The 16,730-nt window shown below is 45.4% G+C and overlaps 1 gene segment (V, D, J or C); it reads left to right on the top strand.

The window, feature by feature from the left end:
• The first annotated feature begins 322 nt into the window (after nucleotides 1–322).
• On the top strand, nucleotides 323–16,098 carry LOC130090929 (Ig mu chain C region membrane-bound form-like). The segment is given in 5 exon segments: nucleotides 323–424; nucleotides 13,414–13,720; nucleotides 14,624–14,911; nucleotides 15,063–15,389; nucleotides 15,634–16,098. Coding segments are annotated over 5 exon segments (1,371 nt in total).
• Nucleotides 16,099–16,730: the final 632 nt, after the last annotated feature.

The raw sequence follows: 16,730 nt of genomic DNA, 5'->3' as shown, positions 1-16,730 counted from the left end.
GGGCGTTCGACTCCTTCCTCCTCTGTGGCTGCCAGTAACCCGGGCCCTCGCAGTGAACCCCTCGGCCTCCTCCTCCCTGGAAAGAGAGACGAAGCCCGCATTAAGACTTTTAATTCTTGCTTTTATTCAATAAAGATTGTTACTTTTAGATATTCTTCTTGTCTGCCTGGTCTCTGGTACGCTCCTCGAGGTGGTCCTGGGTTTGAGGGGTGGGCGCAGTCTGGCTTGGCCCCCCCGACCTGTGACATAAGTTTTCACTGCATTCATTTATTCTGACCAAAAGGTAGAATAACAAATGTTAGGTTTAAGTTATTTTGATCACATGCTTTGTGTGGGTTTTTGGGTCGGGAACTCAAATGCACCAGTCACTGTGTCGATTACTTCGACTACTGGGGGAAAGGAACCAAAGTCACCGTTTCCTCAGGTAAGATATTGCCGATATTTTCTGTTATTTTATTTCTACTTATTTTGGAAGATCAGGTAGTCTTTCTTTCACAAAACTAACATGCCGACGTATTTACAGATTTTACCTTGGAAAGATGTGTCGGTAACGGTAGATAAATAATGCGCGTAAAACTCTCCGATTAAAGAAAGTGCGAACTAACATATCAAACTAAATCGTTTTGACGTCGCCCTAGACAAAATATTGCATATTAAAATGTATTATTGTGGTTATGGTAAGGCTCTTATCGTGCACCTTCCCGCTGTGACGGTGCCTTTGACTACTGGGGAAAGGGAACAGCGGTGACTGTGACATCAGGTAAGAAGCCAAAGTTTGATTTAAATAGCCTACTAACCAAATTAAATATAATCAGGGATGTAGTGGAGGCTAAACGCACGTAAACGCCGTTTACGCACCTCCCAATATTCGGAAATAGCGTTCCCCTTCAGGGACTACCGCTGCGTGTAATCGCAGTGGGAACGCCCTCAGCGTGACGCGTCTGAAGCATGAATGAAATCAGTCAATGGAGAGAATGAGCGTACGGCGAGTGACGTCATCGACCAGGAAGCTATAAATATCCCCTGAGTACACAATACGCCAGCTTTAGTTACTTCAGCAGCTCTGTGTGTGTCTGAATCTGTCGATTGTGTTTGTCTGTTTTGTCAGGAGTTTTCACTATATATATTTTATATAAAAAAAACAATATGAGCGAGCAGTTTATGTGTGGCTTGTTTGGGAGTGCAGCAATGCCCAGTCGGCTCTCGAGGGAGTCGATTGTCAGCATTGCGAGCGTTTTCCCTTGAGAACTCTGCGCTCGCGGCGATCGCTCTTCGAGGAGAGTGATTTGCTGCGAGCTCCCCGAGGCTCGGGTCCCGCTTCTGTTGAGGCAGAGCGGCGGCGCTTGTCTTGGGGCTCGCAGATGGATCTCGCTGGCGACGTTGAGACGGGCTCCGCCCTATCTCAGCTATCTCCGCCGAGATCTAGTGCCTCTCACCCGGCTCTGGAAGCACGCGCTGCGGCGGTTACTTCTGCCCGGGTGGAGGCACATGATGATGTTGAATTGAGATTTTCCAGTTCTGAGGAGCTGGATGTCGAAAGTTTTGCATCAGAGAAAACTAGTTTATCACATTATACTGCAAATGAAGAAGGTTTGATGGATGTGTTATCTCGGGCTGTTGAAAAGCTGATAAAAAAAAAAAACAGTATCGAGTGGCCAGCTGATAGACAGGTTTCTAGAATTAAAAGCAATCTAGATGATAGATTTCTGTCTGCACGACCTCAACCTTCTCGCCGGTGCTTACCGTTCTTCCCAGATCTTCATGCTGAGGTTTCAAAGACCTGGGTTAGACCGGTTTCAAGCTGAATTTACACAAATCAGTCCAATGCTTATGGTAACATTGTTGGTGCTAAATCTGCTGGTTATGTGACGATACTGTAGGCGGAGGAGACGCTCGCGAGCTATCTCTCTCCTGCTTCATCGTCTTCACTTAAAGCACCGGCTCTTCCACCAAAAAATAAATAAATAAATATATATACCTCTGTGCTGGTGGGGAAGGCTTACTCGGTGGCTGGGCAGGCGGCTGCATGTTTGCATACAATAAAAAAATAAAAAATAAAAAGACTTTTATGCAGGCTTTTCAGGCCGACCTGCTCAAAGGAAAATCTGAGGGGGGTCCCCGCCGAGAGAGACTTGCGTTCACCTCCCTTAAGGGTGCCCTGTCTCTCCCGGCGCCCTCAGGGGCCCGTCCTACTAACCCTGCCGAAACAGGGCGTAGAAGGGTCTGGTGAGTGCTTTCCCGAGGGACGCTCGCCGCCTCTAAGGAGGGTTCTAGTGTGTTCAGACCAGTCGTTCCCTGCTGGTGCGCCGTTACAGGGCACTGTGTCTGTCACGCAGAATGTTCAACCAGAGCAAAGTTTTTCGTCGAGTTCGTCTTCCAAAAGAGCACAGCAGAAGCAGAGTGTCACGTCTCGTGCCCCCCTGCAGAGAAACTGGAGGGACGAGGCGGGCGCTCTCCGGCGCGGCCTTCTCGGGGCAGGACTGATCTGAGGACAGTCATTGTCGCCAGAAAGGCCGCGTCGAAAGAGTCCTGACGGGCTGAACGTCAGGACTCTGAGGGTGGTCCCCATCGGGAAAAACTTGAGTTCACTGCACAAAAACACGGTGCCCTGTCTTTCTCGATGCCCTCAGGGGTCTGTTCTACTAACCCTGCCTATACAGGGCGTAGAGAGACTCGGCGAGCGATTTCCCGAGGGACGCTCGCCCCCTCCAAGGAGGGTTGTGGAGTGCTCAGACCAGCTGTTTCCTGCCAGTATGTTACAGGGCGCTGTGTTTGTCACTCGGGATGTTCAAATCAGATCCGAGGACTGGTTTGTCATGATAGATCTAAAGGACGTTTACTTCCATGCATCTATCCTCCCTCAACACAGGAAGTTCCTGAGGTTCGCTTTCGGGGGCGAAGCGTACCAATATCGGGTTCTTCCGTTCGGCCTAGCACTGTCACCCCGAACATTCACGAAGTGTATGGATGCTGCTATAGCCCCACTGAGGTTACAGGGCATCCGCTTTCTGTACTATTTAGACGATTGCTTGATTCTAGCTCAATCGGAACAACAGGCGGTTCGGCACCGAGATGTCGTTCTTGCTCATATCAAGTGACTGGGGCTGAGGCTCAACGCCAAAAAGAGTGTTCTTTCTCCATTTCAGAGAACCACTTTTCTAGGTGTGGTGTGGGATTCAACGACAATGCAGGCACGATTGTCACCTGCTCGTATTGCTTTGATTCTCGCTGCAGTAGATCAGGTCAAGCTAGGCCAGTCATCCACTGTAAAACAGTTCCAGAGACTGTTAGGTCTCATGGCAGCTGCGTCCAACGTGTTACCTCTTGGCCTCTTGCACATGAGACTGTGACAGTGGTGGCTCAGGACCAAGGGATTCTCCCCGAGGGGAAATCCGCTTCGCATGATCGTGAGTTCGCGACGGTGTCATCACGCCCTGATCATGTGGAAAGATCCTTGGTTTCTGTCCCAAGGCCCTGTGTTAGGAGCTCCTTGTCATCGCGTTATGCTAACGACAGATGCTTCTCTCACGGGTTGGGGGGGCGATCATGGATGGTCGCCCGGCTCAGGGTCTGTGGGAGGACCATCATCGTCTGTGGCACATAAACTGCCTAGAGATGTTGGCGGTGTTTCAGGCTCTGAAACACTTCCTCCCAGACCTAAGGGGCCACCATGTTCTTGTCCGGACAGACAACACATCGGTGGTTTCTTATATCAACCATCAGGGGGGTTTGTGTTCTCGCCCGCTTTACAAACTGGCACGTCAGATCCTTCTATGGTCCCAGGGGAAAATTCTTTCTCTGAGAGCTATTTATCTCCCGGGGTATTTAAATCAGGGGGCAGACATCCTGTCAAGACAGGGGCCGAGGCCCGGGGAATGGAGTCTTCACCCCGAGGTGGTGGAACTCCTATGGAAACATTTCGGTCTTGCCGAGGTAGACCTATTTTCTTCTCGAGAAACATCACACTGCCCGCTGTGGTTCTCTCTCAGCCATCCAGCCCCGCTGGGGTTGGATGCAATGGTACATCCGTGGCCGAGGTCACGCTTGTACGCTTTTTCCCCGATCGCTCTGCTCCCAGGAGTTCTGGAGAGGGTTCGCCGGGACGGGCTCAGTCTCCTGCTAATAGCCCCGTTCTGGTCGGCCCGGGTATGGTTTGCGGACCTAGTGTCTCTCCTCGACGGCTCTCCCCTAGAGATACCGATCAGGAGAGATCTGCTCTCTCAGGCGAGTGGGTCGATCCTTCACCCCCGTCTAGAGCTATGGAGGCTGTGGGCTTGGCCTCTGAGGGGGCCCAGCTCATAGATTCTGGTCTCTCGGCTGAGGTCGTTGAGACCATCCTCCAATCCAGAGCTCCCTCCACGAGGAAGTTATATGCCGCGAGGTGGAAACTTTTCACCTCTTGGTGTGGAGAGCGCCAGCAGGACCCAGTTAACTGCCCAGTTGGTACAGTGCTGGATTTCCTGCAGGACCGTCTCTCCACAGGGTTATCCCACTCCACACTGAAGGTGTATGTGGCGGCCTTAGCTGCTTACCACACCCCTTCAAGTGGAGGTTCCCTCGGGAAACACCCACTTATGTCTCGCTTTCTTCGTGGCACCTTGAGGCTGAGGCCTGCAGTTCGCACGAGGGTACCAGCTTGGGATCTGGCCATCATCTTAGAAGGTCTCTCCCTTGCTCCTTTCGAGCCCATCGAGGAAGTTTCGGAAAAGTTTCTTACTCTAAGACTATCCTTTTTCTCGCTATCTCATCTTTAAAAAGAATTGGAGATATTCAAGCACTTTCGGTGGCTCCCTCGTGCCTGGAATTTGCTCCTGGTTGGCTAAGGCCTTTCTCTTTCCGAGACCAGGTTATGTTCCTAAGGTTCCAACTGTTTCTGTTAGACCTATAGTTCTGCAGGTTTTCTGTCCTCCGCCTTTTCTGACGTCAGACCAGGAGAAAATTAATTTGCTGTGCCCAGTTTGGGTTTTAGATGCTTACGTCCACAGAGCTGCCCTGTGGAGGAGATTGGAACAACTGTTCGTCTGTTTGGGTCACCTAAGAAAGGGTGTCCTGCATCTAGGCAAAGGATGAGCAAGTGGGTGGTCGAGGCCATCCCACTTGCTTATGGTTCGGCCCATCAGCCTTCACCTTTGGCTGTAAGGGCTCGTTCCACCCGGAGTATGGCTGCTTCTACAGCTCTTCTTTCAGGAGCTTCTCTTCAGGACGTTTGTGATGCGGCAGGCTGGTCCTCACCGCACACTTTCGTTAGATTTTATTCCCTCGATCTTAGCTCCACTCCCGGGGCTCAGGTTCTCTCGTCGGCTTGTGTCTCCTAATGACACACGACGGGGATTTGGTCGTATGGGGATGTGGGTATTGCGTTCCCACTGCGATTACACGCAGCGGTAGTCCCTGAAGGGGAACGTCCCGGGTTACGTATGTAACCCTAGTTCCCCGAAGGGACGGACGCTGCGTGTCCTGCCATACTCTCGGCATCCCCTTGGGTCGCTGCTTCAGTAACTTTTAAGCTGGCGTATTGTGTACTCAGGGGATATTTATAGCTTCCTGGTCGATGACGTCACTCGCCGTACGCTCATTCTCTCCATTGACTGATTTCATTCATGCTTCAGACGCGTCACGCTGAGGGCGTTCCCACTGCGATTACACGCAGCGTCCGTCCCTTCGGGGAACTAGGGTTACATACGTAACCCGGGACGTTTACCCACCTCCAAAGTGCGTTTATCCACCTCTAAATTGCGTTTATCCACCTCTAAATAGCTATAAATTAAGCTTATGCCGTTTTAGTTTCATATTGTTAATTATTAGTTTCATAGGTTGTTAAACCTAAGACGAACTCTTTCATATTGCGCTGCATTACTGTCAGTGTTGTTGACTATTACTGACGGTGAGGTTGCACTGATGACGCTCGCGCAGCCTCTCGAGGAGACATCTACACAAATGAGCGCAGCACACACACACTCAGTTAACAACATACTGCCTATAAAAAATCTAAATGTGGAGCTTTATATTTTTAACATATGTTAAGCAACCTCAATTATTTTTCCTGAACACCATCACGATTGAAAATGTGACATTGATTTCCTACAACAGTTCAATAAACAGTTAAAATTAAGTCAATTACATTTTAGATGCAATATTGGCTGTTTTTGTTCTGTTTCAGCAGCGAAAATAGTTCCAAACAAAAATCACAGCAGAACCACGGCGCATCTCACAGGAACACTCAATCTGTTTTCATTACTGAATGATTCAGCATTTTGAACGAATCGATTGAGTCAAAGATTCAATGACCCATTCATAAACATCTGTCGCAATCTTGAATGAATCAGCCGTTTGAACAAATCCTTTGAATGAATGAATCAATGTCTCACTCATTAAGACGGTCGCCTGCCGCCACCTACTGGCGGTTTGTGTTATTTTTAAAAGTGGATCATTCTTTCCAACGTTTCTTATTTGTAAATTTAAATCAATTTCATAACATTATTTTATGTAATTGTAATTTTTCAGTGTAAATGATTTAATTTGATCAGCCCTATAGTGTCTTATTATTCGAAATAATTTAATTCATTGATCAAATTTAGGAATTTAAAATGAAAGATGAAGCATACATTTAATAATATTGGGGGAGGATTTCCCTTTAAAGGTGCAAATATTACAATATGCCGATTTAAATATCAAAGCTAATTGAACACTGATGATAAAATTAATACACCAAAAAAAAAAATCCGGACGAGAAACTTTTTTTACTCGGACAAGTGAATGACAGATTTACTTGTCCGAAGGACAAGCGTATGAAAAGGCTTAATTTCGAGCCCTGCCCATAGCAATGTCATCAGGATACACATACACCGGTAGGCAGTGGCCCACCTTACCGGGTGACCACATCGTGGTCCACCAGAATTTATAGTTTACCCACCTCTTTTTTTACCACTACACCTCTGAATATAATCAAACCAAAAAATATGAATCGTTATGTATATAAAACATATTTCTAGAGGCGATTAAATTAACTTATTAACAACACTTTTTAGTCAGAGAAAAAAATATCATGGATAATTAAAATCAGGTTTTAAGGTTGGTTGTTTTTGTGCACCATACCTGTCAACATTTGGTTTTCAAAATCCGGGAGATTTCTCCGGCGGGTGGGGGGGGGGGGGGGGGGGGGGGGGGGGGGTATATGTACAACTTGTAACGACTGGAAATAAGGTGTGGCCCCTTTAAGAGCTATGCGCTCCCTGTTGAACTGTCGGCAGTATTGTATTGTATGTGCCTTGGGCCTCGAACACCCCTTTTACTGTCAATGCGAACACCCCATGTAGGCGGGTAATTTCTGTTTGATGCTAATTTTTATCTTATTTTGTTTACTAAGTAACGATGTGGACAGTAGAACGTGTGACAGACAGTTAGGCTACACGAGTTAGATTTGGGAATAAAGTGCGAGTTGTGAGATGCCAATCGCCTCCGTGTGTCTGTCTGGCCTCTGCATGCAATAACTTCAGTTGTGAGTTATCCCTAATCTTCCTGAAGCAACGCGTTACAAACTGTACTTCAGTTTCATTGCGGGGACACCACCTTCACCTGCCATCATGTCTATCGGCTCGCTTTCGGGTTAAACTTTAAACTGGGTTATAGGTTGCCAGGTTGAGGTGACAAACGGGTTGAAATTGTAAATGGTCTGTGGATTGTGTGAATATAATGCATTTAATACAATCTGGCAACTGGTCAACATTAGACAAACATATTGGTCCGATTATTCATAAAGGAGTTTGGGCCATGCAAATTACGGGAGTTTCCCGGGAGAAATAACAAACCGGGAGGGGTCCGGGAGATAGGGCTAAAAAACGGGAGAAACCCGGGAAAAACGGGAGTGTTGACAGGTATGTTGTGCACTGAAGTAATTAAAATGATCACTGTGATGCTGCCTTTGACTACTGGGGGAAAGGCACATCTGTCACAGTGACATCTGGTAAGATGTTACATTTCAGTTAATCCTCTCAATAACGTTGGCAAGTTTTTAAATATAAGGCTAAAGGTAAATTTCCCTTTCTAGTCCGTTTTGGCTATATAAGGTTAAATATAAGTCTAAATAGTCCAATATCTGGGTTATATAATAATAAATGGGGGTTACATATGACATAGCTGCTATTTTTGTACAATATCCCCGGGTAAAGTGTCAGTGTGACAATTGCTTTTGACTACTGGGGAAAAGGAACCTTGATCACTGTCTCGTCAGGTAAGAAAAATACCCACCTAACAAATCAAAATCTGATCTAATACGATAAATGTGTGCGCAGTTATTTTGTCGAAAAAAAAAAATGTTTTTTTAGATTAAACATTAAAGCAACAGTTCAATGTCGAGCTTTTCTTGTTATGCGATTAGAACAATTAAAGTCAGGACATTAGTCTAAAGTAATTTGCTAGAAACGCAAAGATTCAGATTATGAATAATTCAATTCTAAATAATTTTATTTGCGCATTTAAATAAAACGAGGGATTGGCTAGGTCGTTCAACAAACTCTGAGCGTTGTATTTTTATACTGCACTGTAACATTAAAAGGATATTGTGTAACTGGGCTTTCGACTACTGGGGAAGCGGCACCAAAGTCACCGTAACAAACAGTAAGATTTTATGATTAATTTCAAGGACATTTGTATCGTTAAAAAAGACAAAATTTCACGTGTGTTTTATTATTATATAATAATAATAATAATAATAAAACTTTATTACAGACTCACCGGTCCAGATAAAACAAACAAGACAGTACACACAATACAATATAATAAAAAACAAATACAACTTCAGAGGAGACAACTATACCAATGCTTCCATAACTTGGACTTATACCGTGTAGTGCTAAACTTGATATTGGTCAATGCCACAATTATATAATTCTCTGAGTTATTCAGCCGACATATAAATTTGTACATAACATTTCTCAATGTGGCTTGCAGATTATAATTTTTTATTATTATTATTATAGCCTATCTTTAAAAGAGTTAGAGTTTCTATTGGAAACTGTCTTAATTTAGCTGTTGTCCATTTCACTAAAAGACTACATACTTTTATAAAAAATGTTCATCTGTTTAAAACGAACAAAAATACAACAGTATTTTTAAACGACTCATTTCGTTGTACATTATTCTCACATGTGTTGCCTTAAACTGCTCAAATATTAGACGCTGAAAACAGCCAGAGCAAAGACTAAAAAGCCTAACTAAACTGTAACGTCTCTGGGTCGTTTTAAATTTATGCACTGCTATCCACTAATATAATGTGTTATATTCTAAATTGTTGATTGCATACCGATACTATTAAATAATAATAATAATAATAAACTGGCATAGCTTACTGATTTACAAAGGCATCTGTCAATGCATGAAGATGACAATTGGAGATTTAAAAGAATGTTTTTTGTGGAACAACTGATATTCAAGAAATTATTTCAAGCACAATGAAAAGAAAAGAAAAAAAAAGTTCTGGGGGTGTTTGGTTTTTTGGGCTATTTATTTTTTAATGATAAATTTGTCGTTTTTTTTTTTTTTCATATGATTTTAGTTCAAAGTTACAAACTGCTGTATTATGCTTTTATTTAAAATTCTCAAAAGGTTGGAATTTTCATTTCATTTATTTTTTAATTTACACTCCATAAGTTACAATAACTGTTTCATTTGAATCAAAATGAAAAGTCATTATGCAGTCATTATTCTGTAGCCTAATAAATTATTATTCGTTTAGATAATCCTTTAGTATTTATTATATGTCTGATAATAAATATGACTATAAATATGCTATATGACATATAGCATCTACATTGTTCAAAATAAAGGTTCTTAAAGCTGCAGTAGGGAGTTTTGAGAAAACGTTGACTTAGCCTGAAAATTTGAACAAGCACAACTTCCAGGTCCCTGCACCCCCTTGCTCTCTGCTGCGCTCCAGCCCTCCCTCCACAGCTCGTCCTCCACAGCTCGTCCTCCACAGCTCGTCCTCCACAGCTCGTCCTCCACAGCTCCTCCTCCACAGCTCGTCCTCCACAGCTCCTCCTCCACAGCTCCTCCTCCACAGCTCGTCCTCCACAGCTCCTCCTCCACAGCTCGTCCTCCACAGCTCGTCCTCCACAGCTCGTCCTCCACAGCTCGTCCTCCACAGCTCGTCCTCCACAGCTCGTCCTCCACAGCTCGTCCTCCACAGCTCGTCCTCCACAGCTCGTCCTCCACAGCTCCTCCTCCACAGCTCGTCCTCCACAGCTCCTCCTCCACAGCTCCTCCTCCACAGCTCCTCCTCCACAGCTCGTCCTCCACAGCTCCTCCTCCACAGCTCCTCCTCCACAGCTCGTCCTCCACAGCTCGTCCTCCACAGCTCGTCCTCCACAGCTCCTCCTCCACAGCTCGTCCTCCACAGCTCCTCCTCCACAGCTCGTCCTCCACAGCTCCTCCTCCACAGCTCCTCCTCCACAGCTCCTCCTCCACAGCTCGTCCTCCACAGCTCCTCCTCCACAGCTCCTCCTCCACAGCTCGTCCTCCACAGCTCGTCCTCCACAGCTCGTCCTCCACAGCTCCTCCTCCACAGCTCGTCCTCCACAGCTCCTCCTCCACAGCTCGTCCTCCACAGCTCGTCCTCCACAGCTCGTCCTCCACAGCTCGTCCCCCACAGCTCGTCCTCCACAGCTCCTCCTCCACAGCTCGTCCTCCACAGCTCGTCCTCCACAGCTCGTCCTCCACAGCTCGTCCTCCACAGCTCGTCCTCCACAGCTCCTCCTCCACAGCTCGTCCTCCACAGCTCCTCCTCCACAGCTCCTCCTCCACAGCTCGTCCTCCACAGCTCCTCCTCCACAGCTCGTCCTCCACAGCTCGTCCTCCACAGCTCGTCCTCCACAGCTCGTCCTCCACAGCTCGTCCTCCACAGCTCGTCCTCCACAGCTCGTCCTCCACAGCTCGTCCTCCACAGCTCGTCCTCCACAGCTCGTCCTCCACAGCTCGTCCTCCACAGCTCCTCCTCCACAGCTCGTCCTCCACAGCTCCTCCTCCACAGCTCCTCCTCCACAGCTCCTCCTCCACAGCTCGTCCTCCACAGCTCCTCCTCCACAGCTCCTCCTCCACAGCTCGTCCTCCACAGCTCGTCCTCCACAGCTCGTCCTCCACAGCTCGCCCTCCACAGCTCGTCCTCCACAGCTCCTCCTCCACAGCTCGTCCTCCACAGCTCGTCCTCCACAGCTCGTCCTCCACAGCTCGTCCTCCACAGCTCGTCCTCTACAGCTCCTCCTCCACAGCTCGTCCTCCACAGCTCGTCCTCCACAGCTCGTCCTCCACAGCTCGTCCTCCACAGCTCGTCCTCCACAGCTCGTCCCCCACAGCTCGTCCTCCACAGCTCGTCCTCCACAGCTCGTCCTCCACAGCTCGTCCTCCACAGCTCGTCCCCCACAGCTCGTCCTCCACAGCTCGTCCTCCACAGCTCGTCCCTCCACAGCTCGTCCTCCACCCTCCACAGCTCGTCCTCCACAGCTCGTCCTCCACAGCTCGTCCTCCACAGCTCGTCCTCCACCCTCCACAGCTCGTCCTCCACAGCTCGTCCTCCACAGCTCGTCCTCCACAGCTCGTCCTCCACCCTCCACAGCTCGTCCTCCACAGCTCGTCCTCCACAGCTCGTCCTCCACAGCTCGTCCTCCACAGCTCGTCCTCCACAGCTCGTCCTCCACAGCTCGTCCTCCACAGCTCGTCCTCCATAGCTCGCCCTCCACAGCTCGTCCTCCACAGCTCCTCCTCCACAGCTCCTCCTCCACAGCTCGTCCTCCACAGCTCGTCCTCCACAGCTCGTCCTCCACAGCTCGCCCTCCACAGCTCGTCCCTCCACAGCTCGTCCTCCACAGCTCGTCCTCCACAGCTCGTCCTCCTCAGCTCGTCCTCCACAGCTCGTCCTCCACAGCTCGTCCTCCACAGCTCGTCCTCCACAGCTCGCCCTCCACAGCTCGCCCTCCACAGCTCGTCCCTCCACAGCTCGTCCTCCACAGCGGAGCCCGTCGTGAACGCGCAGGCTAGTAAACAGGCCCACCGATGACGGTGGATAAAAAGTTATATGGCACATTCACTAATAGGAACTAAACGTCAACAATATGCTTTACATTGACTATGGCCTGCCCATACTTTGACTACAAACTTGGTCCTCAAATCATTATGTATTTTCCAATAGCCTACATGTAACTTTATAACGTTGCACTCTTTCTATAAGTTATAAATAGCTAGTAAGATAACGTTAATATAACGGTAACTAACTCTACAGTATGTAAGTAATTATTCTAGCGATATATAATGCTAGATAAGGTGTGCTAGTACATTATTTCAGCAACATGACAAGCCAGTGAATTAGCAGGTTTCAATTGTTGCTTAGCAGAGTGTGTGACATTTCATCTACATGTTATGCGGCTAGAGTTTTGACACCGAGTCAATGGGCTCTGTGTAATTCTTTCTTTTTCGCTTGTTTATCGTCATCAGTCTTTTTCCTTTTACCTCTTTGTTTTATGAGCAGGTGTCACTCGAGAATTGGCAGTTTAGGTTGTTTCTCCGTCATAAGCACAGCTGCAGCTCGCCGGCAATCTTGAGTTTGAACGACGGCTCGCGCTCCGGCGCTCGCGCTGTGCAAGAGAGGGGTGTGATCAGCGCATACACGAGCGTGATTGACACTGCTAAGACACTCCTCCTGGCTCTGATTGGTTGTTTCTGACCGGGAGCGTGTATTTCTGCAAATGGCAATAGGACCACTGAGAAGAGCCAGAGGAGCTTAATTTTTACACAGATTATCTGTCTCATATTCTACTGTCAGGACATAATGACAGTTTTAGCAAATACATGTTTTCAAAAGTTACCTACAGGAGCTTTAAATGACATTGATGAATAAACTTTAACATCCATGGAACCTTTCCATTGCACAAAAGATTTTTTAGATTATTAAAATATTCTTCACACTAAGAAAATAAATGTTTCTTTTAAGAACTGTTCACTAAGGTTCTTTGAGGAACCCAAAATAGTTATTTATCAAGGGTATTGCTGTAAAAACTCCCTTTTGGAACCTTAAAATGTTTCCGCTAATTCGTGAGATTTTATGTTTTACGTGACCGATTCAAATTAGACCAGTTTACTTGTTAAAGTAACTTGCTTTAAAAAGTTGTCTTGAAGAAGAAGAAAAGATTACTTACTTGCAAGATAGCCTAGTCTCAGTTTATCTACATGGAAGGACTCTGATGCAAACCGAAGATAGCGGTGTAATCTCAATCAATTTATTTTTTATTTTTTTATTCATTCATTCATTCATTCATTGGTTTGTTCGTTCATTTGGCATGGCCTAATAGTGTTGCACATGTACAGTATATTACGTTATATGTTGTAGTTTATATATTGTCTGAGAAAGATGTAATGTCTCTACAGCTCAACCATCGGCGCCGGAAGTCCATCTTCGCCCTGTCTCAGTGTTCTGCTGATTCTAGTGGGTTCCTCGCCGTCGGCTGCTTGACCAGAGGTTTCTCTCCTGCGGACTCACTCACTTTCAAGTGGAAGGCTCCTGGTGATAAAGATCTGGATACTTTCGTGCAGTATCCAGCGTTTGGGAGTGACGGAGACTATACCAAAATCAGCCATCTGCGTGTGAAAAAAAGCGTCTGGAATCCTCAAAACCCTTACATATGTGAAGCTTCAAATTCAAAAGGCACTTTAACAACTAAAGTATTTCGAACAGGTAAGTCACATCTCTAAAATGTCTAACATTTTACATTTTAGCTACTTCACGTGTTTCTCTAATTGCTGTTGGGTCTTGTATATTGCTGTTGGGATGATGTTTCTTTTTGGAGGGTCATGTTTGAATAGACATTTTATTACACTCTTTTAGTTTTGTCAGATCATTGATTAAATGATTTAATGCCAATTAACCTGCTGTTATATTTTTGTGCATGTCAAGCAGTTGTCCTTAATCAAAGTCTGACAGTGAATGTTTACACTAGCTGAGAACAACAAGGCTACATAGGTCTAAAAAAATGTAAGAACAGAAAAGCACATAATATGCATAGGCTTTCAGAAATACTTTTTCTCTGACCTCATGCCAGGGAATACAATGGCATATGATATTTCTTATTATTATATATATATAAATTACACATGTACATATGTAAATTACACACACACACACACACATATATATATATATATATATATATATATATATACATATGTATGTATAAATATAGGCTACAACATTTGACATTGACGTTCAAACTCAGCTAAGAGCATCTATGTGCTTTGCTTAATAAAGCATGTTGCACTATTTGAAAATCTGTCAGTTTCAAATGGATGGACAAGGGAAATGCCTTGACTGATTTCATCCAGTACCCTATAACAACTGGAGACAAGATGTTGAAAGTCAGCCACATAACTATTAATAAAGCGAAATTGAATCAAAGTAAAACTATGTGTACTGCAGTACACCAATCAAAAACTGTCAGTGAAGCATTCATAACAGGTAACAACAGACATTAACAAGATGGATATTTAACTAAACTGTTGTGGTAAAATTAGAGAAATTTTAAGATTGCAAAATGTCAGATGTCCTCAGTTTCATTGTGCATAAACCTTGTTTTATTTGTAGTGAAACCACAAACACCAACCCTGAGCTTGGTTCCTGTTACAACTCCAAAAAGTACATCTGTCATGTGTGTTATTGAGGATTTCTACCCCAAGAATCTCACTGGACAATGGAAAGTAAATAATAACAGCACGAGCCTAAAACTGGAAAGCAAACTAAATGAAGATACAGGTCTTTACACAGCATACAGTTTTTATGAAGTCAGCAGTGAGACATGGAATGCAAATACTTCCTATTCCTGTGAGGTCACACATCAGGGAAAAACGATTATTGAGAAGAAGAACTTTAAAGGTAAATCATTTAATGTTGGTTTGCTAGTTCACGCTCTCACTTCTATTTCAAATTCACAAGGATACACTCCTTCAAACTAATTTCAATTCACAGATATACACATAAAACCAAATGTACACATGAAGTCATATACTTTCTTACTCCCTTGTAGCTTGTAAATTCACACTGACGCTAAATCCACCCATTGAGAGAGAACTATTTGTCAATGATAAAGTTGTCTTGGAAGCTGTTGTTTCTGGAGATGTACAAAATACAGTGCAAGAAGCTTCAGTGTCATGCACAGTGAAGAATGAACCTGTAAAAAGTGAGAATATCAGACCAGGAAATGTCTTTACTGACACTTCAAACTTGCAGACAAGAATCCACAATGTCACCATTGATAAAAAGACATGGTTTGATGGTGAAAAGGTCACCTGCACCATCCGTGACGCAAATAATAAGAGAGACATCAAGCAGGGGATCCATTTTGATAAAGGAGGTAAGTCAATGTTACTTCCAAATAATTGACTTTGTGGGTGTATGTGCATTTATAGATGCAATTAAACTTTTATTAAATACTTTTTTATAAAAAAATGTAATACAACAAATTATCTGGCAAAAACTGCAAGCCCATTTGAAATGGTTTAGCTGTCAAAAAGCTTAGACTGTCTTGATACACTATTGTTATTCATTATTGTTTGATTCTTCTGTTTGTTTAATGAACCTTTATCACTTCCTTTAAGATGGACAGAAACCCACTGTTACCATTTACAGACCTGATACTAGCAACAGTGTCAGCGACAGTGTCTCTCTGGTGTGTGAGGTCACAAGCCATAAACTGGGTGATGTCTATATCATGTGGAAAGTGGGCGAAGAGCCTTACATAGAGGCCAGCACCAGTGTTCCTATTCATCAAAAGAGCTCCACGTCTGTTCTCAGCATCCTAACAGTGTCAAAACAAAAGTATGATCCTCTAACCACCATCACCTGTGCCGTCAAACACGCCAACATGGACGATGAAGGATCTCCATTACAAGTGTCAACCAGCAAAAGTAAACAACCAGAATGTCCAGTTTGTGGCCATGATTAAATGCTAACTTGTATCTGTTCGTTTGTACATTTTCCAGTGCTTATGCTCCCTGTTGCTCACTTGTCAGATTATCTGTCTTTGATGTTTTTGTTCATTGGTCATTGTTCTGCTTGTATCACTTTACTGTCATGATCGCGGGATGAAAGACAGGAAGCAGATGCAAGTTACTCTTTTAATGATTATATATAAGATGAACACACAGTACAGCCGATGGTGAAGTGACGCAGGGGCTTCGGTGGCCAGGACTCGTGCAGACGTGCAGTGAAGACGTGACGACAACGAAAACCCCAATCCACTTGAACACGATGACGAACAGGAACACCAGGCTGGACAGGACACAGGAACACCGACACCGAGGACCAGAGACAACGTACTGACAAAGGATGTAGAAACAGAGGTAAGCATATATAGGGTTGAGAGATTGCGTGCAGCTGGTGAATTGATGATGATCAGCTGGAGCGGATCCGGAGTGCCAATCATTCACGCCCACACGCACGTGCACTCATACAACAACATAAACACGAGACAAGAAGAGAGCAGAGAATTCGTATACCGTGACAGTACCCCTCCCTCTAAGAACGCCTCCTGGCGTTCCCAGACCCCCTTACCTGTCGATTGTAATCATCGATAAGGGAGTGATCCAGGATGTCTCGAGCAGGAACCCAACTTCTCTCCTCCGGACCGTAACCTTCCCAGTCCACCAAGTACTGGAATCCGCGTCCCCTCCGCCTAGAGTCCAGAATCCGATTA

Source organism: Rhinichthys klamathensis, unplaced genomic scaffold (assembly GCF_029890125.1).
Source record: "Rhinichthys klamathensis goyatoka isolate OS25496 unplaced genomic scaffold, OSU_Roscu_1.1 h1tg000155l_1, whole genome shotgun sequence".
NCBI lineage: Eukaryota > Metazoa > Chordata > Actinopteri > Cypriniformes > Leuciscidae > Rhinichthys > Rhinichthys klamathensis.
Note: the sequence above shows the minus strand (reverse complement) of the source record. Positions and strands in the feature narration are given on the sequence as shown.